Genomic DNA, 27,242 nt, shown 5'->3' on the forward strand with positions numbered 1-27,242 from the left:
AAGCACATCGGTCCAGCCCTCCATGGTGATGCACTGGAACACGGTGAGCTCAGGGATGTGTGTGCGGATTTTGGGGCTCTCACTGATTTATATCAGAATTTTTGGGGGTCTCAGAGAGGGGTTATGAGGATTTTAGGGGTCTCAATGATTTATATGGGAATTTTGGGGTCTCACTGATTTATATGGGAATTTTGGGGCTCTCACTGATTTATATCAGAATTTTTGGGGGTTTCAGAGAAGGGTTATGATGATTTTGGGGGTCTCAGTGATTTTTGGGGTCTCACCCAGTAAAGCACATCAGTCCAGCCCTCCATGGTGATGCACTGGAACACGGTGAGCTCAGGGATGTGTGTGAGGATTTTTGGGGGTCTCAATGATTTTTATCAGAATTTTTTGGGGCTCTCAGTGATTTATATCAGAATTTTTGGGGGTCTCAGTGAGGGGTTATGATGATTTTGGGGTCTCACCCAATAGAGCACGTCGGTCCAGCCCTCCATGGTGATGCACTGGAACACGGTGAGCTCAGGGATGGGTGTGAGGATTTTGGGGAGCTCAGTGATTTTGGGGTTCTCACTAATTTATATGGAATTTTGGGGGCTCTCAGTCTGTGATGATTAATAGTCAGAATTTTTGTGGGTCTCACCCAATTAATCAGGACTCGGTCCAGCCCTCCATGGTGATGCACTGGAAACCGGTGAGCTCAGAGATGTGTGTGAGGATTTTGGGAGCTCATGTTGGGGTTCTCATTGATTTATATCAGAATTTTGGAAGTCTCAGTGATTTGTATGGAATTTTGGGGTCTCACTGATTTATATCAGAATTTTTGGGGTCTCATGAGGTTATGATGATTTTGGGGTCTCACCAATAAAGGACGTCGGTCCAGCCTCCATGTGTGATGCACTGGAACACGGTGAGCTCAGGATGTGTGTGAAATTTTGGGGTTCTCACTGATTTATTCAGAATTTTGGGGTCTCACTGATTTATATCAGAATTTTGGGGTCTCAGTGATTTATGTGAAGATTTTGGGGGCTCAATGATTTATATGAGGATTTTGGGGGTTCTCAATTTGTATGAGGATTTTGGTGGAGCTCAATGATTTGGTGAGGATTTTGGGGTCTCAGTGATTTATATGGAATTTTGGAGTCTCACTAATTTAGGGGGCTCAATGATTTATATCAGAATTTGGGGGTTCACTGATTTTGGGGTCTCAGGATTTATATGGGAATTTTTGGGCTCTCACTGATTTATATCAGAATTTTGGGGGTTCTCAGATGATTTTTGGGGTCTCACCCAATAAAGGAGTCGGTCCAGCCCTCCATGGTGATGCACTGGAACACGGTGAGCTCAGGGATGGTGTGAGGATTTTGGGGAGCTCATGATTTTGGGGCTCTCAATGATTTATATCAGAATTTTTGGGGTTCTCAATGATTTATATCAGAATTTTGGGGTCTCACTGATTTATATGGGAATTTTGGGGTTCTCACTGATTTATATCAGAATTTTGGTGGGGTCTCAGTGATTTTTGGGGTCTCACCCAATAGAGCACATCGGTCCAGCCCTCCATGGTGATGCACTGGAACACGGTGAGCTCAGGGATGTGTGTGAGGATTTTGGGGTTCTCACTGATTTATATCAGAATTTTTGGGGCTCTCAGGGAGGGGTTATGATGATTTTGGGGTCTCACCCAGTAAAGGACGTCGGTCCAGCCCTCCATGGTGATGCACTGGAACACGGTGAGCATGGCGAAGAAGAAGTTGTCGAAGTTGGTGATGCCGCCGTTAGGCCCCTCCCAGCGGCCGCGGCACTCGGTGTTGTTCTGCAGGCACGCGCGGCCGTGGCCCGAGAACGCGCACGGGGACGGATCGTCCTCGGACTCCAGGTCTGGGGAGGGGACAGGGACAGCGGTGACAGCGCCGGGCAGGGCAGGGTCGCTGTCACAGCCCCTGAGCCCTGGGGTGGTTCTGGTCCTGCTGGAATTGCTGTTAATGCTCAAAATTCCTGCTCAAAATTTCCTTTTCCTGATGAAAATTCCTATTGAAAATTCCTGTCCCTGATAAAATTCCCATCCTTGCTAAAATTCGTGTTCTTGATAAAATTCCCGTTCCTGATAAAATTCGTGTTCTTGCTAAAATTTGTGTCCTTGCTAAAATTCCTGTTAAAAATTCCTGTCCCTGCTGAAAATTCCTGTTAAAATTCGTATTCTTGATAAAATTCCTGTCCCTGCTGAAATCCCCATTCCGAATTCCGTTCCCCTGCGCACGGGGAGGGATCGTCCTCGGACTCCAGGTCTGGGGACAGGACAGGGACAGGGATGGGACAGGGACATGGACAGGGACAGGGACAGGGATAGGGATAGGATGGGGACACAGGGACAGGATGGGGACAGGGACAGGACAGGGACAAGGACAGGATGGGGACAGGGACAGGACAGGGACAAGGACAGGACAGGGACAGGATGGGACAGGACAGGACAGGGACAGGGAACAGGGACAGGGACAGAGGACAGACAGGAAGACAGGACAGGGACAGGACAGGACAGGGACAGGACGGACAGGACAGGGACAGGGACAGGACAGGGACAGGACAGGGACAGGACAGGACAGGACAGGGAAGCAGGACAGGGACAAGGACAAGGACAGGACAGGACAGGACGGACAGGACAGGAGACAGGGACAGGGACAGGGACAGGACAGGAGGGACAGGGACAGGACAGGACAGGAGGACAGGGACAGGACAGGACAGAGGACAGGGACAGGACAGGGACAGGACAGGACGGGACAGGGACAGGACAGGGACAGGACAGGACAGGGACAGGACAGGATCAGGAGGACAGGACAGACAGGGACAGGACAGGGACAGGGACAGGGACAGGACAGGACAGGACAGGACGGACAGGGACAGGGACAGGACAGAAGAGCAGGACAGGGACAGGGACAGGGGACAGGGACGAGGACAGGACAGGACAGGGGGACAGGGACAGGACAGGGACAGGACAGGACAGGACAGGGACAGGACAGGGACAGGGACAGGGACAGGGACAGGACAGGACAGGACAGGGACAGGACAGGGACAGGGACAGGACAGGACAGGGACAGGACAGGGACAGGACAGGGACAGGACAGGACAGGGACAGGACAGGGACAGGGACAGGGACAGGACAGGACAGGGACAGGAGAAGGAGACAGGAATGGGACAGGACACAGGACAGGGACAGGACAGGGACAGGAAGATAGGGGACAGGGACAGGGACAGGGACAGGACAGGGACAGGACAGGGACAGGGACAGGACAGGGACAGGGATCGAAGGGACAGGACAGGAAAGACAGGGACAGGACAGACAGACAGGGACAGGGACAGGATCAGGGACACAGGAAGGGACAGGACTCAGACAGCAGGACAGGACAGGACCAGGAGCAGGACAGGGACATGGAGGGACAGGGGGACAGGGACAGTGGACAGGACGGACAGGGACAGGAGACAGGGTCAGGACAGAAGGACAGACAGGACAGGGACGGAGGACAGGACAGGGAGGGACAGGACAGGACAGGAAGGGACAGGACAGAGACAGGGAACAGGACAGGACAGGACAGGACAGGACAGGAGGACAGGCGAGACGACAGGGACAGGGACAGGGGACAGGACAGGGACAGGAGGACAGAGACAGGACAGGGACAGGCAGGTGGACGGGGACAGGACATAGGGGACAGGGACAGGACAGGAAGCGGTCAGGACAGGACAGGACAGGACAGGACAGGAGGGACAGTCGACAGGTGAGGGACCAGGACAGGACAGGACAGGGAGACAGGACGGAGGACAGGACAGGGACAGGAACAGGGGACAGAGGACAGGGACAGGGACAGGACAGGACAGGACAGGACGGACAGGGACGGGACAGGGACAGGACAGGGACAGGACAGGGACAGGGACAGGGACAGGACAGGACAGGGACAGGACAGGACAGGGACAGGACAGGGACAGGACAGGGACAGGACAGGGACAGGACAGGGACAGGGACAGGGACAGGGACAGGGACAGGAGGGGACAGGGAACAGGACAGACAGGACAGGACAGGGACAGGACAGGGACAGGACAGGACAGGGACAGGGAACAGGGACAGGAAGGGACAGGGACAGGACAGGACAGGGACGAGGACAGGGACAGGCAGGACAGGAGACAGCAGGGACAGGGACAGGACAGGGACAGGGACAGGACAGGGACAGGACAGGGACAGGGACAGGACAGGGACAGGACAGGGACAGGACAGGACAGGGACAGGACAGGACAGGACAGGGACAGGAGGGACAGGGACAGGACAGGACAGGGACAGGACAGGGACAGGACAGGGACAGGGACAGGACAGGGACAGGACGGGACACAGGAGGGGGACAGGACAGGGACAGGACAGGACAGGGACAGGACAGGAGACAGGGATGGGACAGAAGGACAGGACAGGGACAGGAGACAGGACAACGGGACAGGGACAGGACGGACAGGAGGGACAGGACAGGACGGACAGGACAGGGACAGGACAGGGACAGGACAGGGACAGGGACAGGGACAGGACAGGACAGGGACAGGACAGGACAGGGACAGGACAGGGGACAGGAAGGACAGGAAGGACAGGGACAGAGGACAGGGACAGGACAGGGACAGGGCAGGACAGGACAGGGACAGGGACAGGAGGAAGGACAGGGGACGGAGGGACAGGGACAGGACAGGGACAGGGACAGGACAGACAGGACGAAGGACAAGGACAGGACAGGGGACAGGACAGGGACAGGACAGGACAGGACAGGACAGGGACAAGGGACAGGACAGGACAGGGACGAGGACAGACGGACAGGACAGGACAGGGACAGGAAGGCGGCAGGGACAGGACAGGGACGGACAGGGACAGGACAGGCGACAGGGACAGGACAGGACAGGACAGGACAGGGACAGGAAGGGACAGGATGGACGGACAGGAGGACAGGACAGGACAGGGACAGGGACAGGGACAGGACAGGAGGGACAGGACAGGACAGGAAGGCAGGACAGGACAGGACAGGACAGGGGACAGGACAGGCAGGGTTAAGAAGACCCCACCCAAATTAAGGAACTCAGAACCTGCGGGCTCTCTTGGGGAGGTTCTCAGGGAATTTAGGGGGGTCTCAGTCAGTTGAACCCTCCAGGGTGTCTGGAAGGGCTTAAGGATTTAGGGTTCAGAGTGTTGGGAACCCAAAATCCTGGGGGTGCCTTGGGGATCTCAGTGAATTTAGAGGGTCTCAGTTTATTAAAGAACCCAAACCCACTGGGTGTCCTGGGGATCCCAGTTCTGGGATGGGACAATCTCAGAAATTTAGGGAATCCAGAAATTTAGGGGAATCTCAGAATCCCAATCCCTGAATGGGAGCCCTGAGGGGACTCTGGGGGTGTCCTGGGTCTTCAGGGGGTCTCAGTGTGTCAATGAACCCCAAAACCCCACTGGGATGTCCTGGAGGGTCCTCAGTGAATTTAGGGGGGTCTCAGTGAGTTAAGGAACCCCAAAACCCCACTGGGATGTCCTGGGGGATCCCCAGTTCTGGGAGTGGGACAGTCTCAGAAATTTTAGGGGAATCTCAGAAATTTTAGGGGAATCTCAGTGTAGGGGATCCCAATCCCTGAACCGGAGCCCTGAGGGGAGTCTGGGGGTGTCCTGGGGTCTTCAGGGGGGTCTCAGTGTGTTAGGGAACCCCAAAACCCCACTGGGGTGTCCTGGAGGGGTTCTCAGTGAATTTAGGGGGGGTCTCAGTCAGTTAAACCTTCCTGGGGTGTTCTGGAAGGGGCTTTAGGGGATTTAGGGGGGTCTCAGAGTGTTGGGAACCCCAAAACCCCACTGGGGTGTCCTGGGGGGACTCTCAGTGAATTTAGGGGGGTCTCAGTTGGTCAATGAACCCCAAAACCCCACTGGGATGTCCTTGGAGGGTCCTCAGTGAATTTAGGGGGGTCTCAGTTTGTCAATGAACCCCAAAACCCCACTGGGGTGTCCTGGAGGGGTTCTCAGTGAATTCAGGGGGGGTCTCAGTCAGTTAAACCCTCCTGGGATTCTCAGGAGATTTAGGGGGTCTCAGTGTATTAAAGAACCCCAAAACCCCACTGGGGTGACCCAGAGGGAATTTATGGGGGTCTCAGTGTGTTAAGAAGACCCCACCCCTAAATTAAGGAACTCAGAACCCTGCTGGCTCTTTTGGGGGGTTCTCAGTGAATTTAGGGGGGGTCTCAGTGTGTTGGGGAACCCCAAAATCCTGCTTGGGGTATCCTGGGAAATCCTCAGTGCTGGGGTTTGGGGTCTCAGGAGCTTTAGGGGATCTCAGTGTATTAAAGAACCCCAAAACCCCAATGGGGTGACCTAGAGAGGATTTAGGGAATTTAGGGGGGTCTCAGTGTGTTAATGAACCCCAAAACCCCACTGGGATGTCCTGGGGGATCCCCAGTTCTGGGAGTGGGACAATCTCAGAAATTCTAGGGGAATCTCAGAAATTTTAGGGGAATCTCAGAAATTTTTAGGGGGAATCTCAATGTGGGGATCCCAATCCCTGAACGGGAGCCCTGAGGGGTTTCTGGGGGTGTCCTGGGGTCTTTAGGGGGGTCTCAGTGTGTTGGGAACCCCAAAATCCTGCTGGGATGTCCTGGAGAGGATTTAGGGGGGTCTCAGTGTGTTAAAGAACCCCAAAATCCTGCTGGGGTGTCCTAGAGGGAATTTAGGGGGGTCTCAGTGTGTTGGGGACCCCAAAACCCCACTGGGATGTCCTAGAGAGGATTTAGGGGGGTCTCAGTGTGACAATGAACCCCTAAACCCCACTGGGGTGACCCAGAGGGAATTTATGGGGGTCTCAGTGTGTTAAGAAGACCCCACCCCTAAATTAAGGAACTCAGAACCCTGCTGGGCTCTTTTGGGGGGGTTCTCAGTGAATTTAGGGGGGGTCTCAAAGTGTTGGGAACCCCAAAACCCCACTGGGGTGTCCTGGAGGGGTTCTCAGGTGATTTGGGGGGGTCTCAGTGTTCTGGGAACCCCAAAACCCCGCTGGGATGTCCTGGGGCATCCTCGGTTCAGAAATTTTAGGGGAATCTCAGAAATTTTTAGGGGGAATCTCAGAAATTTTTAGGGGGAATCTCAGTGTGGGGATCCCAATTCCTGAACGGGAGCCCTGAGGGGACTCTGGGGGTGTCCTGGGGTCTTTAGGGGGGTCTCAGTGTGTCAATGAACCCCAAAACCCCACTGAGGTGACCCAGAGGGAATTTAGGGGGGTCTCAGTGAGTTAAGAAGACCCCACCCCTAAATTAAGGAACTCAGAACCCTGCTGGGCTCTTTTGGGGGGGTTCTCAGTGAATTTAGGGGGGGTCTCAGTGAATTTAGGGGGGTCTCAGTGAGTTAAGGAACCCCAAAACCCTGCTGGGTTGTCCTGGAGGGGTTCTCAGGTAATTTAGGGGGGTCTCAGTGTGTTAAAGAACCCCAAAATCCTGCTGGGGTGTCCTGGGGGATCCCCAGTTCTGGGAGTGAGACAATCTCAGAAATTTTACGGGAATCTCAGAAATTTTTAGGGGGAATCTCAATGTGGGGATCCCAATCCCTGAACGGGAGCCCTGAGGGGACTCTGGGGGTGTCCTGGGGTCTTCAGAGGGGTCTCAGTGTGTTGGGAACCCCAAAACTCCACTGGGATGTCCTAGAGAGGATTTAGGGGGGCTCAATGTGTTAAACCCTCCTGGGGTGTCCTGGAAGGGTCTTCAGGGGATTTAGGGGGGGCTCAGTGTGTTAAGAAGACCCCACCCCTAAATTAAGGAACTTAGAACCCTGCTGGGCTCTCTTGGGGGGGTTCTCAGTGAATTTAGGGGGGTCTCACAGTGTTGGGAACCCCAATACCCTCCTGGGGTGTCCTGAGAGGGTCTTCAGGGGATTTAGGGGGGTCTCAGTGAGTCAATGAACCCCAAAACCCCACTGGGGTGTCCTGGGGGATCCCCAGTTCTGGGAGTGGGACAATCTCAGAAATTTTTAGGGGAATCTCAGAAATTTTTAGGGGGAATCTCAATGTGGGGATCCCAATCCCTGAACGGGAGCCCTGAGGGGACTCTGGGGGTGTCCTGGGGTCTCCAGGGGGGTCTCAGTGTGTCAATGGACCCCAAAACCCCACTGGGATGTCCTGTAGAGGATTTAGGGGGGTCTCAATGTTTTGGGGAACCCCAAAACCCCACTGGGATGTCCTGGGAGAGTCTTTAGGGAATTTAGGGGGGTCTCAGTGTATTAAAGAACCCCAAAACCCCACTGGGGTGTCCTGGAGGGGTTCTCAGGTGATTTGGGGGGGGTCTCAGTGAGTTAAGGAACCCCAAAACCCTGGTGGGATGTCCTGGGGCATCCTCGGTTCAGAAATTTTACGGGAATCTCAGGATTTTTAGGGGAATCTCAGAAATTTTTAGGGGGAATCTCAGAAATTTTAGGGGAATCTCAGAAATTTTTAGGGGGAATCTCAGAAATTTTAGGGGAATCTCAGAAATTTTAGGGGGAATCTCAGAAATTTTTAGGGGGAATCTCAATGTGGGGATCCCAATCCCTGAACCGGAGCCCTGAGGGTACTCTGGGGGTGCCCCTAACTCTGGGGGTGCCCCAAACCCTCCATCCCCCCCTCCTTTGCAGCCCCCAGCCCCACCAGAGCCGATGAAGAAGCAGGTCTTGTGCATGCGGCCGATGAAGAGCTCGAGGCCGATGATGGCGTAGATGATGATGACGAAGAGCACGAGCAGCGCGATGTGCAGCAGCGGCACCATGGCCTTCATGATGGAGTTGAGCACGATGTGAAGGCCTGCAGGGGGCACAGGGGGGGTCAGGAGGAGATGGGAAATCCGGGAGACCCCCAAAGTTTTCGTATAAATCAGTGAAAATCCCAAAATCTTCGTATAAATCAGTGAGACCCCCCAAAATTCTCATAGAAATCAGTGAGACTCCAAAAAAATCTCATAGGAATCACTGAGAAATCCTCACCTCAAAAATTCTCATATAAATCATTGAGAACCCCAAAATTCTCGTATAAATCAGGGAGAATCCCAAAACCTTCATAGAAATCCCCTGAGAGACCCAAAATTCTCATAGAAATCATTGAGAACCCCAAAATTCTCATATAAATCAGTGAGATCCCCAAAAATTCTCATAGAAATCATTGAGAATCCCAAAATCTTCATAGAAATCCCTGAGGCTCCCCAAAATTCTCATAGAAATCATTGAGACTCCAAAAATTCTCATAGAAATCACTGAGAAATCCTCACCTCAAAAATTCTCATATAAACCCCAAAATTCTCATATAAAGCATTGAGAATCCCAAAATCTTCATAGAAATCAGTGAGACCCCCAAAATTCTCATAGAAATCATTGAGAACCCCAAAAATTCTCATAGAAATCATTGAGAGACCCAAAATTCTCACATAGATCAGTGAGACCCCCAAAGTCTTCATATAAATCAGTGAAAATCCCAAAAACCCCCCAAAGTCTTCATATAAATACCTGAGGTTCCCAAAATTCTCATAGAAATCATTGAGAGACCCAAAATTCTCATATAAATCATTGAGAATCCCAAAGTCTTCATATAAATACTTGAGACCCCAAAAATTCTCATAGAAATCACTGAGAGACCCAAAATTCTCATATAAATCACTGAGACCCCAAAAATTCTCATAGAAATCATTGAGAGACCCAAAATTTCTCATAGAAATGATTGAGACCCCAAAAATTCTCATAGAAATCACTGAGAAATCCTCACCTCAAAAATTCTCATATAAACCCCAAAATTCTCATATAAAGCATTGAGAATCCCAAAGTCTTCATAGAAATCAGTGAGACCCTCAAAATTCTCATAGAAATCATTGAAAGACCCAAAATTCTCACAGGAATCATTGAGACTCCCAAAATTCTCACATAGATCAGTGAGATCCCCCAAAATTCTCATAGAAATCATTGAGACCCCAAAAATTCTCATAGAAATCATTGAGACCCCCAAAATTCTCATAGAAATCATTGAGAGCCCCAAAATTCTCACATAGATCAGTGAGACCCCCAAAATCTTCATATAAATACTTGAGACTCCCAAAATTCTCATAGAAATCATTGAGAACCCCAAAATTCTCATAGAAATCATTGAGACCCCCAAAATTCTCACATAGATCAGTGAGACCCCAAAAATTCTCATAGAAATCATTGAGAGTCCCAAAATTCTCACATAGATCAGTGAGACCCCCAAAATCTTCATATAAATACTTGAGACTCCCAAAATTCTCATAGAAATCATTGAGACCCCAAAATTCTCACATAGATCAGTGAGACCCCCAAAATCTTCATATAAATCAGTGAAAATCCCAAAATCTTTGTATAAATCCCTGAGATTCCAAAAATTCTCATGGAAATCACTGAGAGACCCAAAATTCTTATATAAATCACTGAACACCCCCAAAATCCTCGAGGAGCACAGGAGGCGTTGTAGGAACCTGAGGGAGACCCCAAAACCCCCCAAATCCCCCCAAATTCCCCCCAAATTGCCCCAAAATCCCCCAATTTCTCACTGGGCAGACCCCAAACCCCCCAAATCCCCCCAAAATCCCCCCAAATCCCCCCAGTTCTCACTGGGCACCCCCGACACGAGGCGCAGACCCCAAAACCCCCCAAATTCTCCCCAAATTCCCCCCAGAAACCCCAAATGCCCCCAATTTCTCACTGGGCACCCCCAAGACGAGGCACAGACCCCAAACCCCCAAATCCCTCCAATTTCTCACTGGGGACCCCCGACACGAGGTGCAGACCCCAAAACCCCCAAATTCCCCCCAAATCCCCCCAAATTCCCCCCAAATCCCCCCAAAATCTCCCCAAATTCTCACTGGGCACCCCGGACACGAGGCACAGACCCCAAATCCCCCCAAACCCCCCAAATCCCCCCCAATTTCTCACTGGGCAGACCCCAAACCCCCCAAATTCCCCCAAATCCCCCCAGTTCTCACTGGGCACCCTGGACATGAGGCACAGACCCCAAATCCCCCCAAATCCCCCCAATTCCCCCCAATTCCCCCAGTCCTCACTGGGCACCCCTGAGATGAGGTGCAGACCCCAAATTCTCCCCATTCCCCCCCAATTCCCCCCAATTTCTCACTGGGCAGACCCCAAACCCCCCAAATCCCCCCAAATCCCCCCAAAATTCCCCCCAAATCCCCCAAATCCCCCCAGCTCTCACTGGGCACCCCCGACACGAGGCACAGACCCCAAGCACCCCAAATCCCCCCAATTTCTCACTGGGGACCCCTGAGACGAAGCACAGACCCCAAACCCTCCAAATTCCCCCCAAATTCCCCCCAAATCCCCCCAATTTCTCACTGGGCAGACCCCAAACCCCCAAATTCCCCCCAAAATCCCCCCAAATCCCCCCAAAATCCCCCCAGTTTCTCACTGGGCAGACCCCAAACCCCCCAAATTCCCCCCAAATCCCCCAGTTTCTCACTGGGCACCCCAGACACGAGGCACAGACCCCAAAACCACCAAATCCCCCCAAATCCCCCCAATTCCCCCCAAATCCCCCCAATTCTCACTGGGCAGACCCCAAACCCCCCAAATCCCCCCCAAATTCCCCCCAAATCCCCCAATCCCCCCAAATTCCCCCAGTTTCTCACTGGGCAGACCCCAAACCCCCCAAATCCCCCCAAATCCCCCAAATCCCCCCAAATCCCCCCAGTTCTTACTGGGCAGACCCCAAACCCCCCAAATTCCCCCCAAATTCCCTCAAATTCCCCCCAAATCCCCTCAAATTCCCCCAAATTCCCCCCAAATCCCCCCAGATCCCCCAAATCCCCCAGTTCTCACTGGGGACCCCTGAGACGAAGCACAGACCCCAAACCCCCCAAAATCCCCCCAAAACCCCCCAAATTCTCACTGGGCAGACCCCAAACCCCCCAAATCCCCCAAATCCCCCCCAAACCCCCCCAAAATTCCCCCAAACCCCCCCAAACCCCCCCAAACCCCCCCCAAATCCCCCCAGCTCTCACTGGGCACCCCGGACACGAGGCGCAGCGGGCGCAGCACGCGGAAGGCGCGCAGAGCTTTGACGTCAAACCCGCCCGGCTTGCCGCTCATGTGGTGGGCATCGCCCGGCTTGTGGGACACCTGCTCCAGGATGACGCTGAACAGCCTGTGGGGACACCAGGAGGTCACACACGGGTGCCACCACCTCCACCAGGTGTCCCCGTGTCCCCAGAGAGGCGCCGACCCCACGATGACGATGACAAAGTCCAGCAGGTTCCACCCGTTGCGGATGTAGGCGCTGGGGTGCAGCACCAGCCCGTAGGCGATGATCTTCAGGAAGGTCTCCACGGTGAAGATGATGAGGAACACGTACTCCACTTGTTCCTGGGGGGCACAATGGGTGGGGAGGGTCAGCAATCCATGATTCAGGGGTTATGGGGTCACCCAGTGTCCCCCTCCCCTTTTGGGGACACCCTGGTCACTTCTCCAGGAGGACATTTCAGGACATTGCTCCACCATGAGGATGATGAGGAGCATGAGCTCCACCTGCTTCTAGAGGGGCATGGAGGGCAAGGGGAGGTCAGAACCCCCAGATTCAGGGGGTTATGGGGTCACCCAGTGTCCCCTTGCCCTTTTGGGGTCACCCAGTGTCCCCTTCTCCTTTTGGGGACACCCTGACCCCACCGCATTTCAGGACATCTCCATCTTTTCATTGCGCCACCATGAAGATGATGAGGAACATGAGTTCCACCTGCTCCTGGAGGGGTACAATGGGTGGGGAGGGTCAGCAATCCATGATTCAGGGACTTATGGGGTCACCCAGTGTCCCCTTGCCCTTCTGGGGACACCCTGGTCGCTTCTCCAGGAGGACATTTCAGGACATCTCCATCCCCTCATTGCTCCACCATGAGGATGATGAGGAACATGAAATGGGGTCACCCAGTGTCCCCTTCCCCTTTTGGGGTCACCCAGTGTCCCCTTCCCCTTCTGGGGACACCCTGGTCGCTTCTCCAGGAGGACATTTCAGGACATCTCCATCTTTTTATTGCCCCACCATGAGGATGATGAAGAACACGAGCTCCACTTGCTCCTGGAGGGGGTACAATGGGTGGGGAGGGTCAGCAATCCATGATTCAGGGGTTATGGGGTCACCCAGTGTCCCTGTCCCCTTTTGGGGTCACCCTGACCCCACCGCATTTCAGGACATCTCCATCTTTTCATTGCTCCACCATGAGGATGATGAGGAACACGAGCTCCACCTGCTCCTGGAGGGGACAATGGGTGGGGAGGGTCAGAACCCCCAGATTCAGGGGGTTATGGGGCCACCCAGTGTCCCCTTGCCCTTTTGGGGACACCCTGACCCCACCGCATTTCAGGACATCTCCATCCCCTCATTGCTCCACCATGAGGATGATGAGGAACACGAACTCCACTTGCTCCTGGGGGGCACAATGGGTGGGGAGGGTCAGCAATCCATGATTCAGGGGGTTATGGGGTCACCCAGTGTCCCCTTCCCCTTTTGGGGTCACCCAGTGTCCCCTTGCCCTTCTGGGGACACCCTGGTCGCTTCTCTCCAGGAGGACATTTCAGGACATCTCCATCCCCTCATTGCTCCACCATGAGGATGATGAGGAGCATGAGCTCCACCTGCTTCTAGAGGGGCATGGAGGGCAAGGGGAGGTCAGAACCCCCTGATTCAGGGGGTTATGGGGTCACCCAGTGTCCCTTTCCCCTTTTGGGGTCACCCTGACCCCACCGCATTTCAGGACATCTCCATCTTTTCATTGCTCCACCATGAGGATGATGAGGAACACGAACTCCACCTGCTCCTGGAGGGGGCACAATGGGTGGGGAGGGTCAGCAGCCCATGATTCAGGGGGTTATGGGGTCACCCAGTGTCCCCTTGCCCTTTTGGGGTCACCCTGATCCCTTCTCCAGGAGGATGTTTCTGTCCCCTCATTGCTCCACCATGAGGATGATGAGGAACACCTCATCCTCCACCTGCTCCTGGGGTCAGAACCCCCAGAATCAGGGGTTATGGGGTCACCCAGTGTCCCCTTGCCCTTTTGGGGACACCCTGACCCCTTCTCCAGGCGGACGTTTAGGACATCTCCATCCCCTCATTGTTCTCAGTGTCCCCTTCCCTTTTGGGGACATTTGGGGACCCTCACTGACCCCTCCATCCTGGGGACATTTGGGGTCCCCTCATTGCTCTCAGTGTCCCCTTTTGGGGACATTTGGGGTCCCCTCATTGCTCAGTGTCCCCTTTTGGGGACATTTGGGGTCCCCTCACTGACCCCTCCACCCTGGGGACACTTTGGGGACAAGGGACAGGAACCCTTTGGGACATTTGGGGTCCCCTCACTGCTCAGTGTCCCCTTCCCCTTTGGGGACATTTGGGGACCCCCACTGACCCCTCCACCCTGGGGACATTTGGGGTCTCTCATTGCTCTCAGTGTCCCCTCATTGCTCAGTGTCCCCTCATTGCTCAGTGTCCCCTTTTGGGACATTTGGGGTCTCTCATTGCTCTCAGTGTCCCCTTTTGGGGACATTTGGGGTCCCCTCACTGCTCACATTGTCCCCTTTTGGGGACATTTGGGGACCCTCACTGACCCCTCCACCCTGGGGACACTTTGGGGACAAGGGACAGGAACACTTTGGGACATTTGGGGTCCCCTCATTGCTCAGTGTCCCCTTTTGGGACATTTGGGGTCCCCTCACTGCTCTCAGTGTCCCCTTCCTTGGGGACATTTGGGGACCCCCACTGACCCCTCCACCCTGGGGACATTTGGGGTCCCCTCATTGTTCTCAGTGTCCCCTTCCTTGGGGACATTTGGGGACCCCCACTGACCCCTCCATCCTGGGGACATTTGGGGTGCCCTCATTGTTCAGTGTCCCCTTTTGGGGACATTTGGGGACCTTCACTGACCTCTCCATCCTGGGGACATTTGGGGTCCCCTCACTGTTCAGTGTCCCCTTTTGGGGACATTTGGGGACCTCCACTGACCCCTCCATCCTGGGGACATTTGGGGTCCCCTCACTGCTCACATTGTCCCCTTTTGGGGACATTTGGGGACCTTCACTGACCTCTCCATCCTGGGGACATTTGGGGTCCCCTCACTGTTCAGTGTCCCCTTTTGGGGACATTTGGGGACCCCCTGACCCCTTCTCCAGGAGGACATTTGGGGTCCCCTCATTGCTGAGTGTCCCCTTTTGGGACATTTGGGGTCCCCTCACTGCTCAGTGTCCCCTTCCCCTTTGGGGACATTTGGGGACCCTCACTGACCCCTCCACCCTGGGGACACTTTGGGGACAAGGGACAGGAACACTTTGGGACATTTGGGGTCCCCTCATTGCTCACATTGTCCCCTTTTGGGGACATTTGGGGTCCCCTCACTGCTCAGTGTCCCCTTTTGGGGACATTTGGGGTCCCCTCATTGCTCAGTGTCCCCTTCCCCTTTGGGGACATTTGGGGACCCTCACTGACCCCTCCACCCTGGGGACACTTTGGGGACAAGGGACAGGAACACTTTGGGACATTTGGGGACACCACCCCATCCTTTGGGGGTCACCAGATGAGATATTTGGGGTGTCCTGCCCTGTTGTCCCCCCCTCGGGGTGACAAGGGACATTTGGGTCCCCTCCCAGTGTCCCCTTCCCTTTGGGGACAAGGGACAGGAACGCTTTGGGACCTCCCTTTGCCCATGGACAAGTGACAGTGACATTTGGGGACACCAGGGGTGAGATTTGGGGTGTCCTGCCCTGTTGTCCCCCCCCTCGGCGTGACAAGGGACATCTCTGTCCCCTCCCAGTGTCCCCTCTGTGGGTGGCAGGGGCGGCTCAGCCGGGATTAGGTGACAAAGCGGATTAGGCAGCGGCACGGGCGGGTGACACGGGGACACAGGGGACACGTGTGACACGGGGACAGCCCCGCCCCCGCGTGCCAACAGTCCCTGCCACCCCACGGTGCCACCCTCTGGGGTGTCACCCCCACCCCTGGGTCCCCATAGCCACTGTCACCCCAAGGTGTCACCCTCTGTCACCTCCCCATGGTGTCACCAGCACTCCCGTGTCCCCATAGCCACTGTCACCCCAAGGTGTCACCCTCTGTCACCTCCCCATGGTGTCACCGGCACCCCTGGGTCCCCATAGCCACTGTCACCCCAAGGTGCCACCCTCTGTCACCTCCCCAGGGTGTCCCCACAGCTGCTGCCACCCCACAGTGCCACCCTCTGTCACCTCAGCAAGGTGTCACCCACACCCCCGGGTCCCCACACCCTTTGTCACCTCCCCACGGTGTCACCCTCTGTCACCTCCCCAGGGTGTCACCGGCACCCCTGGGTCCCCATAGCCACTGTCACCCCAAGGTGCCACCCTCTAGGGTGTCACCCCCACCCCTGGGTCCCCACAGCCACTGCCACCCCCTCAGGGTGTCACCCTCTGTCACCTCCCCATGGTGTCACCCCCCCCCTGGGTCCCCATAGCCACTGTCACCCCAAGGTGTCACCCTCTGTCACCTCCCCATGGTGTCACCGGCACCCCTGGGTCCCCATAGCCACTGTCACCCCAAGGTGTCACCCTCTGTCACCTCCCCATGGTGTCACCGGCACTCCCGTGTCCCCATAGCCACTGTCACCCCAAGGTGTCACCCTCTGTCACCTCCCCATGGTGTCACCCACACCCCTGGGTCCCCATAGCCACTGTCACCCCAAGGTGTCACCCTCTGTCACCTCCCCATGGTGTCACCGGCACCCCTGGGTCCCCATAGCCACTGTCACCCCCTCAGGGTGCCACCCTCTGTCACCTCCCCATGGTGTCACCAGCACTCCTGTGTCCCCACAGCCACTGTCACCCCAAGGTGCCACCCTCTGTCACCTCCCCAGGGCGTCACAGGGACTCCCCTGGGTCCCCACAGTCCCTGCCACCCCACGGTGCCACCCTCTGGGGTGTCACCCCCACCCCTGGGTCCCCACAGCCCCTGGCACCTCCCCAGGGTGTCACCCTCTGTCACCTCCCCATGGTGTCACCAGCACTCCCGTGTCCCCATAGCCACTGTCACCCCAAGGTGCCACCCTCTGTCACCTCCCCATGGTGTCACCCACACCCCTGGGTCCCCATAGCCACTGTCACCCCAAGGTGCCACCCTCTGTCACCTCCCCAGGGTGTCCCCACAGCCGCTGCCACCCCACAGTGCCACCCTCTGTCACCTCAGCAAGGTGTCACCCACACCCCCGGGTCCCCACACCCTTTGTCACCTCCCTATGGTGTCACCTCCACCCCCGCAGCCCCTGCCACCTAACGGTGCCACCCTCTGCCACCTCCCCATGGTGTCACCCTCTGTCACCTCCCCAAGGTGTCACCCTCTGCCACCTCCCCAGGGCGTCACAGGGACTCCCCTGGGTCCCCATAGCCACTGTCACCCCACGGTGCCACCCTCTGTCACCTCCCCAAGGTGTCACCTCCACCCCCGTGTCCCCACAGCCGCTGTCACCCCACGGTGCCACCCCCTGGCACCTGCCCAAGGTGTCATCCTGCGGTGCCACCCTCTGTCACCTCCCTATGGTGTCACCCCCGTGTCCCCACAGCCTCTGTGACCTCCCCAAGGTGTCACCCCCAGCCCGGGGGTCCAGGGTGGGTCTGGGGGTGCCCAGGTGGGTCTGGGGGTGCCCGGGTGGGTCTGGGGTCTCTCACCAGGCTATGGTTGAAGCCCCCCATCCCCAGGTGGGTCTGGGGTCTCTCCCCGTGCCCAGGTGGGTCTGGGGTCTCACCAGGTTGTGGTTGAAGCCCCCCATGCCCAGGTGGGTCTGGGTGTGCCCAGGTGGGTCTGGGGTCTTTCCCCCCTCCCAGATGGGTCTGGGGTCTCTCTCCCCGTGCCCAGATGGGTCTGGGGTCTCTCCCTGTGCCCGCATGGGTCTGGGGGTCCCCAGATTGGTCTGGGGTCTCACCAGGTTGTGGCTGAAGCCCCCTATGCCCAGGTGGGTCTGGGGGTACCCGGATGGGTCTGGGGTCTCTCCCTGCTCCTGGGTGGGTCTGGGGTCTCACCAGGTTGTTGTTGAAGCCCCCCAGGGCAGTGCCAGGATGGGTGAAGCCCCCCATTCTGGGTGGGTCTGGGGTCTCTCCCCGTGCCCGGGTGGGTCTGGGGGTGCCTGGGTGGGTCTGGGGTCTCTCCCCGTGCCCAGATGGGTCTGGGGTCTCTCCCCGTGCCCGGATGGGTCTGGGGGTCCCCAGATGGGTCTGGGGTCTCACCAGGTTGTGGTTGAAGCCCCCTGTGCCCAGGTGGGTCTGGGGTCTCTCCCTGTGCCCAGGTGGGTCTGGGGTCTCTCCCCGTGCCTGGGTGGGTCTGGGGTCTCTCCCCGTTCCCAGGTGGGTCTGGGGTCTCTCCCCATTACCCAGGTGGATCTGGGGTCCCTCCCCGTGCCCAGGTGGGTCTGGGGTCTCTCCCCACTCCCAGGTGGGTCTGGGGTCTCTCCCCGTTCCCAGGTGGGTCTGGGGTCTTTCCCCACTCCCAGATGGGTCTGGGGTCTCACCAAGTTGTGGTTAAAGCCCCCCATGCCCAGGTGGGTCTGGGTGTGCCCAGGTGGGTCTGGGGTCTCTCCCTGCTCTCAGGTGGGTCTGGGGTCCTCTCCCCGTGCCTGGGTGGGTCTGGGGTCTCTCCCTGCTCCCAGGTGGGTCTGGGGGCTCTCCCTGTTACCCAGGTGGGTCTGGGGTCCCTCCCCGTGCCCAGGTGGGTCTGGGGTCTCTCCCCACTCCCGAGTGGGTCTGGGGTCCCTCCCCGTGCCCAGGTGGGTCTGGGGGTACCCGGATGGGTCTGGGGTCTGTCAGGTGGGTCTGGGGTCCCTCCCCGTGCCCAGGTGGGTCTGGGGTCTCACCAGGTTGTGGTTGGAGGCGTTGGAGTCGTCCTCGGGGAAGGGGATGTAGACCCCCAGGGCCACGCAGTTGGCGAAGATGGTGGCGAGGATGAGGATGTCGAAGGGTCTGGGGGCGAGTGGGGAGGGGTCTGCAAGGACCCCAAATCCCCCCGACCCCCCACTCAATTCCACTCCAGGATGGTGAGCACAGCCCCCAGACCCCCAAATCCCCCAGACCCCCACTCACTTCCAATCCACAGTTTTGATGGCAGCCCCCAGACTCACAAACCTCCTGAGCCCCCCACTCAATTCCACCCCACGATTGGCAGCCCAAGACACCCCAAACCCCCTAAGCCCCCTCCTCACTTTCACTCCACGATGCTGATCACAGCCCCCCAAGCCCCCAGACCCCCCAAATCCCCCAGACCCCCCAAAACCCCCCCAGAGACCCCAGACCCCCAAATCCCCCAAGCCCCCTACTCACTTCCAATCCCCGATGTTGATGGCAGCCCCCAGACTCACAAACCTCCTGAGCCCCCCACTCAATTCCACCCCACGATTGGCAGCCCCAAACCCCCCAAAGCCCCCAGACCCCCCAAAACCCCCCAGAGCCCCCAGACCCCCAAATCCCCCAAGCCCCCTACTCACTTCCAATCCACGATGTTGATGGCAGCCCCCAGACTGAGCCCCCCACTCATTTCCACTCCACGATTGTCACCCCCAGACCCCTCCTCACCTCCACTTCATGATGCTGATCACAGCTCCCCGAGCCCCCCAAAACACCCCCAGACCCCCCAAAAGCCCTCAAAGCCCCTGGAGACCCCTCCTCACTTCCACTCCACGATGCTGATGGCCGCCCTCCGGATGGAGTTGTTGAGGCAGAGGCAGAAGAGGGCGCGGGGGGAGCGATGGACGCCCCCAGACCCCCCAAACCCCCCAGACCCCCCAAACCCCCCTGAGCCCCCCTGACCCCCCAAAACCCCCCCAGACCCCCCAAACTCCCCTGAGCCTCCAGACCCCCCAAAAGCCCCCAAAGCCCCTGGAGACCCCTCCTCACTTCCACTCCACGATGCTGATGGCCGCCCTCCGGATGGGGTTGTTGAGGCGGAGGCAGAAGAGGGCGCGGGGGGAGCGATGGACACCCCCAGACCCACAAACACCCCCAAACCCCAAACCCCCCCTGAGCCCCCAGACCCCTCAAAAACCCCCCAGACCCCCCCTGAGCCCCCAGACCCCCCAAAACCCCCCCAGACCCCCCCCAAACACCCTAAGACCCCTCCTCACTTCCACTCCACGATGCTGATGGCCGCCCTCCGGATGGGGTTGTTGAGGCGGAGGCAGAAATGGGCGCGAGGGGAGCGATGGACGCCCCCAGACCCCAAAGCCCCTAAACCCCCAAACCCCCCCTGAGCCCCCAGACCCCCCAAAACCCCCCAAAGTCCCTGAGCCCCCAGACCCCCCAGAAGCCCCCAAAGCCCCTGGAGACCCCTCCTCACTTCCACTCCACGATGCTGATGGCCGCTCTCCTGATGGAGAGGGGCAGAAGAGGGCGCGGGGGGAGCGATGGACGCCCCCAGACCCACAAACACCCCCAGACCCCCCAACCCCCCTGAGCCCCCCGAGCCCCCCAAAGCCCCTGGAGACCCCTCCTCACTTCCACTCCACGATGCTGATGGCCGCTCTCCGGATGGGGTTGTTGAGGCGGAGGCAGAAGAGGGCGCGGGGGGAGCGATGGACGCCCCCAGACCCACCCTGGGGTTTGTGTTTGGGGTGGGGGGGGCGGCGCTGCCGCTGCCCCGGGGGGGTCTCGGGACCCCCCGGAGCCCCCCCGGAGCTCCCCCAGCCCAGGGGCTGCCCCAGGGCCTCGGCCAAGGGGGACAGATCCTTGGGGGGGCCTGCGGGGGGAACGGGCGGTCAGGGACACCCCAAAATTTTATGGGGCCCCCCCGAATCTTTATGGAGCCCCCAAACCCTCGGGGACCCCCAAAACTGTCCAAAAACACTCAGGGACCCCCCCCAAAACCTTTCTGGGCACCTCCAAACCGTTCTGGACCCCCCCCCCCCCAAACCTTTCCGGACATCCCCAAATTTTGATGGATACCCCCAAACCTTTATGGACCTCCCTCAAACCTTCCAGGACCTCGAAATCCTCCTGGACCCCCCCCAAAACACTCAGGGATCCCCCAAAACACTCAGGGACCCCTCCAAACCTTCCTGGACCCCCCCAAATCTTTATGGATCTCATCAAATCTTCCAGAACACCCCAAATGTCTCCTGAAAACCTTCAACCCGTCCTGGACCCCCCCAAAACCTTCATGGGGCACCCCCAAAACCCTCAGGGACCCCCCCCAAATCTTTATGGACACCCCCAAACATTCCTGCACACCCCCAAATATTTCCGCACCCCCCCCCAAACTTTTATGGAACCTTCCCAAACCTTTCCGGACCCCCAAAACCCTCAGGGACCCCTCAAAACCTTCCAGAATCCCCCCAAAACCCTTAAGGACCCACCCAAACCCTCAGGGACTCCCCAAAATCCTCAGGGATCCCCCCCAGACCCTCAGGGACACCCCCCAAATCTTAATGGAGCCCCCTAAACCTTTCCGGACCCCCCCAAATCTTGATGGACTCTCCCAAATCTTTATGGACTCCCCCAAATCTTGATGGACTCTCCCAAATCTTGATGGACCCCCCCAAATCTTTATGGACCCCCCCAAATCTTTATGGACACCCCCAAATCTTTATGGACCCCCCCCAAATCTTTCTGGACCCCCCAAATCTTTATGGACACCCCAAAATCTTTATGGACCCCCCCAAATTTTTCTGGACACCCCAAAATCTTTATGAACCCCCCCAAATCTTGATGGACCCCCCTCAAATCTTTGTGGACCACCCCAAAATCTTTATGGACCCCCCAAAATCTTTATAGATCCCCCCCAAATCCTCAAGGACCCCCTACCCCTCCTGGACCCCCCCCCAAAATCCTCAGGGACACCCCCAAACCTTTCAGGATCCCCCAAATCTTTCTGGATACCCCAACCCCTCCTGGACCCCCCCCCCAAATCTTTCCGGACCCCCCCAAACTTTTATGGACACCCCCAAATTTTTATGCATTCTCCCAATTCTTTCTGGACCCCCCCCCCCCAAATCTTCCAGGACTTCCCCAAACCTTCCTGGACACCCCGAAATCTTTATGGATCCCCCCAAATCCTCAAGGACCCCCAACCCCTCCTGGACTCCCCCCCTAAAATCCTCAGGGACACCCCCAAATCTTTATGGACCCCCCCCAAATCTTTCTGGACCCCCCCAAATCTTTCTGGACACCCCAAAATCTTTATGGACCCCCCCCAAATCTTTATGGACCCCCCCAAATCTTTCTGGACACCCCAAAATCTTTATGGACCCCCCCAAATCTTGATGGACCCCCCCAAACCCTCAGGGACCCCCCCAAACTCACCATCTCCATTCTCCTCTGACTCTGACATTTTTGGGGGGGGTCCGGGAGGTTTTGGGTCCCGGTCTCAAGGGATTTGGGGTCAGGGGATTGGGATCTGAGGGATGATCGGGGGGGTTTGGGTCAGGGGGATTGATGGGGGGGTTTGGGGTTTCAGGGGGTATTGGGGGGGTCTGGGTCTTAGGGGTAATTGGGGGTCAGGGGTATGGGTTCAGGGGGTATTTAGGGGGGTCAGGGGTTTTATGGGGGTTTGGGGGTATTTAGGGGGTTCAGGGTGTTCGGTGGTCAGGGGGTATTTAGGGTATTTAGGAGGGGTCAGGGGGTATTTAGTAGTTCAGAGGGTACTTATGGGGGTTCAGGGGTATTTAAGGGGTTTCAGGGGTATTTAGGGGGGGGTTAGGGTTGTTCGGGTGGGTCAGGGGGTATTTAGGGGTATTTAGGGGGCTCCGGGGGGTATTTAGGGGTCTCAGGGGGTATTTATGGGGGTTCAGGGGGTATTTATGGGGGCTCAGGGTTGTTTGGGTGGGTCAGGGGGTATTTACGGGGTTCAGGGGGTATTTAGGGGGGTTCAGGGGGTATTTAGGGGGGTTCAGGGTTGTTCAGGTGGGTCAGGGGGTATTTAGGGGTATTTAGGGGGGTTCAGGGGTGTTCAGGTGGGTATTTAGGGGGGTATTTAGAGGGATTCAGGGGGTATTTAGAGGGTTGAGGGGGTATTTAGGGGGTTTCAGGGGGTATTTAGAGGGTTCAGGGGGTATTTAGAGGGTTCAGGGGTATTTAGGGTTGTTCGGGGGTATTTGGGGGGGGGGGGTTGGGGGTATTTAGGAGGCTTAGGGGGGGTCGGGGGTATTTAGGGGGGTCCAGGGTGTGTTCGGGGGTGTTTACGAGGTTTCAGGGGCTGTTTCGGGGGGTTCAGGGGGGGGTCCGGGGGTATTTAGGGGTCTCAGGGTGGGTCCGGGGGTATTTAGGAGGCTTAGGAGGGGTCAGGGGGTATTTAGGAGGCTTAGGGGGGGTCGGGGGGTATTTAGGGGGGTCCAGGGTGTGTTCGGGGGTGTTTACGAGGTTTCAGGGGCTGTTTCGGGGGGTCCGGGGGTATTTAGGGGTCTCAGGGTGGGTCCGGGGGTATTTAGGGGTCTCAGGGTGGGTCCGGGGGTATTTAGGAGGCTTAGGGGGGGTCAGGGGGTATTTAGGGGGTCTCGGGGGTCTCAGGGTCGGTGGGCTCGGGGGTCCCTCCCCGGCCTATCCAGGGCTCGGTCCCGGCTCATCCCGGCTGTGGATTAACGGGGATTAACGGGGAGGGGGGAGGGGCAGCGCTGGGCACGTGGGGGGAGGGGAGGAGGGGGAGGGGACAAGAGAGGGGGGGAGGGGACAGAGGGGACACGTGGGGACAGGTGTGTGATAAACGCCCACCATTTGTTTGTAAAGTTTTAAAAGCTTAATAATAATAAAATTGTCACTAAAAACAGTAATGCAATTAGAGTAATAACAATTTCGACAACTAGAGCAATATTAATTTGGACAAATTGAATTAGGACAATATAAGACACTAAATACAAAGAATTACCGATGTCTTGGTACCTTTTTCTGGGTAAAATAAGCCTGAAAAAAAGGCACAGTTAACAGAGAATTAACCCTAAAAAACAATAACCTGTTGCATATTCATACACATCATAATGAATAATGAATATTTATACACTTCATGATGAATAAATGTTATTCAAATACAGGATTCTATCTGGTCATCTTAAACTTCTTTCTCCTAATCCTAACAGTTTGAATTTGAATACTTGCGAAAACCCAATTATAAAATACGCATTTTTCATACACATCCTCCCCTCACACATTCTCCCCTCACAGGTTCCATTCCCCCACCGCCCTCACGGCCTCCATTTCCCCCTCCGCTTTCCCTCACACCCCACAGGCGGCACTTCCCGCTCTCCCACCCCTCACGGGCACCATTTTCCCCTCAAACACCGGCTGGGTGCCATTCCTTCCCCTCACATTCCCCACAGGCTCCATCTCCTCTCACGGAATCCGACCGCCATTTTCCCGCCTTTTCCCGCCACATGCCAGCGCCTACAACTCCCATCATGCACCGCTACTGAGGCCTACAACTCCCATCATGCTCCGCGGTTCCAGGCCCGCTGCCTAGGACTCCTGTCATGCCCCTCCACCGCTGCCTACAATGTTTTGTGTAAATAAACAAAACACCACAACTTTTGTGAAAGCTGTAAAGTTGGTGCGTTCATTACAGCGCCGGACGCATGTGGGAATCCATTCCTTCCCCTCACATTCCCCACAGGCTCCATCTCCCTTCACGGCCCCCGCCCGCCATTTTCCCGCCTTTTCCCGCCACACGCCGCCGCCTACAACTCCCGTCATGCCTCGCGGGTGTCACAGCGTCGCCGGACCGGCGCATTTCCCCCTCAGGCCCTGCAGGTGCCGCTTGCACAAAATCACAGAATTATTCAGGTCGGGAAAAACCCTCAAAAGCCATCGATTCCCATCATTCCTTCCGCACCGCCAAGGCCACCCTCAACGTGTCCCCTGGTGCCACATCCTCCCCTCACACATTCCTCCCCTCACAGGTTCCATTCCCTCACCGCCCTCACAGGCTCCATCTCCCCCCTGAGCTGCCCCTCACACCCCACAGGCGGCATTTCCTGCTCTCCCATCCCTCACGGGCACCATTTTCCCCTCAAACACCGGCTGGGTGCCATTCCTTCCCCTCACATTCCCCACAGGCTCCATCCCCTCACGGAACCCCCTCGCCATTTTCCCGCCTTTTCCCGCCACACTCTGCCGCCTACAACTCCCGTCATGCCTCAAGGTTTCAGCACTGCTGCCTACAACTCCCATCATGCTTCTCCACCGAGGCCTACAACTCCCATCATGCTCCGCCACTGCCGCCTACGAGTCCCGTCATGCTCCGCTACTGAGGCCTACAACTCCCGTCATGCCCCGCGGTTCCCCGGCAGCTGCCTACAACTCCCATTGTACCCCGCGCTCGGAGCCCCGCCCCTTTCCCCTCACGTGAGCGGCGGCCGCGCGCTCTGTGAGGGAACCCCCTCAAATCTCCCCAAATTTTTGCCCCCTCAAAATTTGGGGACCCCCCCGACCATGGAGGAGGTGGACAAGATCCTGATCCACTCCCTGCGCCAGGCGGGGACGTGAGTGAGGCGGGAATGGGGGGGGTTTGGGTGGGGGGGGGGTCTTGGGGGGCACGGAGGAATTTGGGGGGTCTGTGAGGGGGGGGACTGTGGAAGGACAGAGGGACACCCCATGGAGATTTGGGGGGACCCCGAGGAATTTGGGTGGGGGTCTCCGGGGGGGCTGTGGAGCTCCTGAGCGAACTGGGTGGGGGGGGGAGCCCTGAGGGGCTTTGGGGATTTTTGGGGGTCCCTGAGGGGGATTTGGGGGGGGGGCACTGGGGAGGCTGTGGGGGTCTTGAGGGAATTGGGGGGCGCTGGATGGATATTTGGGGGTCCCTGAGGGGGATTTAGGGGAGGGGGATGTCCCTGGGAAGAACCCAAAAAACTGGGGTGGGGGTCCCTGGAGAGGCTGTGGAGGTCCTGAGTGAATTGGGGGGACCTGGGGGGATTTTTGGGGGTCCCTGAGGAGATTTTTGGGGGTCCTTGAGAGGGATTTGGGGGAGGGGTCACTGGGAAGACCAGGAGGAATTTGGGTGGGGGTCTCTGGAGAGGTTTGGGGGGTCCTGAGTGAGTTATGGGAGGGGCTGAGGGGATTTTTGGGGGTCCCTGAGTGGATTTTTGGGGGTCCCTGAGGGGATTTTTGGGGGTCTTTGGGTGGATTTTTGGGGGTCTCTGAGGGGATTTTTGGGGGTCTTTGAGGGGATTTTTGGGGGTCCCTGGGTGGATTTTTGGGGGTCCTTGAGGGGATTTTTGGGGGTCCTTGAGGGGATTTTTGGGGGTCTTTGAGTGGATTTTTGGGGGTCCCTGAGGGGATTTTTGGGGTCCTTGAGGGGATTTTTGGGGGTCCTTGAGGGGATTTTTGGGGGTCCCTGAGGGGTTTTTGGGGGTCCCTGAGGGGATTTTGGGGGTCCTTGAGGGGATTTTGGGGGTCCCTGAGGGGATTTTTGGGGGGCCCTGAGTGGATTTTTGGGGGTCTTTGGGTGGATTTTTGGGGGTCTTTGAGTGGATTTTTGGGGGTCCCTGAGTGGATTTTTGGGGGTCCTTGAGGGGATTTTTGGGGGTCCCTGAGGGGATTTTTGGGGGTCCTTGAGGGGATTTTTGGGGGCTATTTTTGGGATTTTTGGGGATTTTTTGGGGGTTGTTTATGGGATTTTTTGGGGCTGTTTTGGGGGATTGTATGGGGGGATTTTTGGGGTTTTTTTGGGGCTGTTTTGGGGATTTTTGGGGGCTGTTTTGGGGATTTTTAGAGCTATTTTGGGAATTGTTTTGGGGATTTTTGGGGGGCTGTTTTGGGGGTGGTTTGGGGGATTTTTGGGGGTTGTTTTGAGGATTTTTTGGGTCTGTTTTGGGGTTTTTTTGCGGGTTGTTTTGGTGAGTTCTGGGGATTTTTGGGGGCTGTTTTGGGGATTTTCTGGGGGTTGTTTTTGGGATTTTTGGGAGCTTTTTGAGGGGCTGTTTTGGGGATTTTTGGAGCTTTTTGGGGGGGCTGTTTTGAGGATTTTTTGGGGCTGTTTTGGGGATATTTGGGGCTGTTTTGGGGATTTTTGGAAGCTGTTTTGGGGCTGTTTTAGGGATTTTTGGGGGGCTGTTTTGGGGATTTTTGGGGGTTGTTTTGAGGATTTTTTGGGGATTTTCTGGGGGTCGTTTTTGGGATTTTTGGGAGCTTTTTGAGGGGCTGTTTTGGGGATTTTTTGGGGCTGTTTTGGGGACTTTTTGGAGCTGCTTTGGGGGATTTTTGGGGGTTGTTTTGAGGATTTTTTGGGGCTGTTTTGGGGGTTTTTTGCGGG

General features: G+C 56.8%; 1 protein-coding gene across 1 annotated transcript in view; it reads right to left on the reverse strand.

Annotated features, from left to right (window-relative positions):
• The window catches only part of CACNA1F (calcium voltage-gated channel subunit alpha1 F), a 77,269-nt gene extending 52,584 nt beyond the window's left edge, over positions 1-24,685 (reverse strand). Inside the window, exons 1-9 of the mRNA XM_064737849.1 lie at positions 24,595-24,685; positions 20,507-20,747; positions 20,360-20,378; positions 19,684-19,817; positions 18,874-18,979; positions 12,249-12,388; positions 12,028-12,170; positions 8,661-8,813; positions 1,685-1,881 (exon numbers count right to left, since the gene is read on the reverse strand). Of these exons, the coding sequence (XP_064593919.1) occupies positions 1,685-1,881; positions 8,661-8,813; positions 12,028-12,170; positions 12,249-12,388; positions 18,874-18,979; positions 19,684-19,817; positions 20,360-20,378; positions 20,507-20,747; positions 24,595-24,685 (1,224 nt within the window). The remainder of the gene's footprint in view (positions 1-1,684; positions 1,882-8,660; positions 8,814-12,027; positions 12,171-12,248; positions 12,389-18,873; positions 18,980-19,683; positions 19,818-20,359; positions 20,379-20,506; positions 20,748-24,594) is intronic.
• Between the last annotated feature and the right edge of the window lie 2,557 nt (positions 24,686-27,242).

This window comes from Zonotrichia leucophrys, unplaced genomic scaffold (genome assembly GCF_028769735.1).
Source record: "Zonotrichia leucophrys gambelii isolate GWCS_2022_RI unplaced genomic scaffold, RI_Zleu_2.0 Scaffold_116_142020, whole genome shotgun sequence".
NCBI lineage: Eukaryota > Metazoa > Chordata > Aves > Passeriformes > Passerellidae > Zonotrichia > Zonotrichia leucophrys.